The 2,155-nt window shown below is 37.5% G+C and overlaps 1 protein-coding gene across 1 annotated transcript; it reads right to left on the minus strand.

The window, feature by feature from the left end:
* Positions 1–448: 448 nt before the first annotated feature.
* LOC128467755 (olfactory receptor 1020-like) lies at positions 449–1,582 on the minus strand. Its single transcript, XM_053449502.1, has 2 exons — positions 662–1,582; positions 449–505 (listed from the first exon to the last, which is right to left on the minus strand). Exons 1-2 carry the CDS (start codon positions 1,580–1,582, stop codon positions 449–451), a joined length of 978 nt encoding a protein of 325 aa, XP_053305477.1.
* Positions 1,583–2,155: the final 573 nt, after the last annotated feature.

Below are 2,155 nucleotides of genomic sequence, written 5' to 3' on the forward strand. Positions count from 1 at the left end.
ATCATAGGAACATAGAATTTGACAACAGATAAGAACGATTTGGGCCATCTACTGTAAAGACTCAAACCGTAAGTCTTTGGTCTTATCTTACTGTAGATTCTTGGTAGCCATATGCCTATCCCATGCATGTTTAACTTACTTTACTGTATTAGCCACTACCAACTCCCCTGCGAGACTGTTTCACTTATCTACCAACCTCTCAGTAAAGTACATTTTTCTTCCATTACTTAACTAAGCCTCTTTTTTGGATTATATTATCTATAATATATTAATATTATTAATATTATTCTTACATTCCCTGTCTTAAAAAATTATCTCCCTTCTGTACTTTGTTAAATATATGTATTTAAATGTTTCTGTCAGATAACAGCTCTATTTTAGCTCCTCCTAGCTATAAATATTGAGATTCCTTAGTCTTTCCAGATAATCCTGCGAAGCATTCGCCATTTTAATAATCCTCCTCTGGATTTATGTTATCTCCAATTACATGGGGCCCTTGATCATGCTATAAATGGGACCCGTAATTATTTTTAATTTTACTATTTTAATTTTATTACTATTACTAATTCTAAAGATTCTTATGATTAGCAAACTGCAATCTCCCAGGCCAAATGAATACAAAGACAATGTAAAAAAAAAAAAAATTATTTCAGAAATAAACTTTATTGAATGTTTTCTTTAAGGCATTTTTAACCTCCTTATTCCTTAATGTGTAAATGATAGGATTTAAGGCAGGGGTCACAACTGCATATAGGAGAGATACTAGTTGGTCTTGTTCGAGTGAATAATTTGAAGTTGGCCTCATGTACATGAAACTGATACTTCCAAAGAATATGAGGACCACAACAAGATGAGAAGCACATGTTGAAAATGCCCTACTTCTGCCTACTTTAGTATGCATTTTAAGGATAGCAGAGATAATTTTGATGTATGAGATCAAAGTTAAGACAAAAGAGCTGAGCCCTAGAAATCCACCAGCTGTGAGGATAAGTACTTTGTTGAGAAAAGTATCAGAACATGCAAGCTTCAGCATAGGTGGGATGTCACAAAAGAAATGGGACATCATTCGGGAGTTACAGTAGGGCAACCGAGCAGTGAAAACAGTGTGTATAATTGAAGTGGCAAACCCAATTAACCAAAGGCCTGATGCCATTTGGAGGCATGTTCTCTTGTTCATGATTGTAGTATAGTGCATAGGGTGGCATATGGCAACATATCGATCAAAGCCCATGATAGAAAGGAGCAAGCACTCTGTGCTACAGCAAGAAATGTAGAAATATAGTTGAGCCATGCATCCTTTATATGAGATTTCACTGCTCCCACCCACTAAGGTTAGAAGCATCTTAGGCACAGTCACTGATGAGTAGCAGATGTCCAGGAATGAGAGATTTCCAAGGAAAAAGTACATAGGCGTATGGAGCTTACGTTCCATCCATATTGTGGTAGTAATAGTGAGGTTTCCACAGATTGACATAAGATATAAGAATAAGAATATGACAAACAAGAAGTGCTGTATTCTATGGTTACTTGACAATCCAGCCAGAGTGAAATCTTCCTCCAAAGTCCAGTTTATCCGGTTCATTTTATGAGTACATGACACCTGTTTAGTGAAATGTATGTCACTGTTACTAGTTACAACCTCTTTCTGCTTTCAGTTAACTAGACAGTTTAATGTCCCTGCCCCCCCCCGACTATAGAATAGTACAGAATGCACATTAGAGTACTCTCATGCGCATTCTGCCAAAACACAAAAAATGAAAGCACCTGAGATGCAGCTATGCTGCTGCAGTTGCCCTCCTCTTCCATGGTCCTATGTATTCCACACATGCACAAGGGAGCATTAAGGGACCCAACGCTTGCAGCATTTTCCAAGCCAGCAATGGAGCCAACCGAGGGGGAGTATATCACGTGCACATTTACAATATAAACAATATCTACACCGTATTTCTGATCTATTTTCATGTGTGTGTGTGTGTGTATATATATATATATATAAATATATATATATATATATATATATATATACACACATCCCTGTTATTAACAGATTTTGGATAGTGTCTATTTTAGAATCAGTAGATGCCCAAGCAGGGCCGGCCCTATAATGGGGCAGACTGGGGCAATTGCCCCAGGCGGCACTTTAGAAGGGGCGGCA

This window comes from Spea bombifrons, chromosome 1 (assembly GCF_027358695.1).
Source record: "Spea bombifrons isolate aSpeBom1 chromosome 1, aSpeBom1.2.pri, whole genome shotgun sequence".
NCBI lineage: Eukaryota > Metazoa > Chordata > Amphibia > Anura > Pelobatidae > Spea > Spea bombifrons.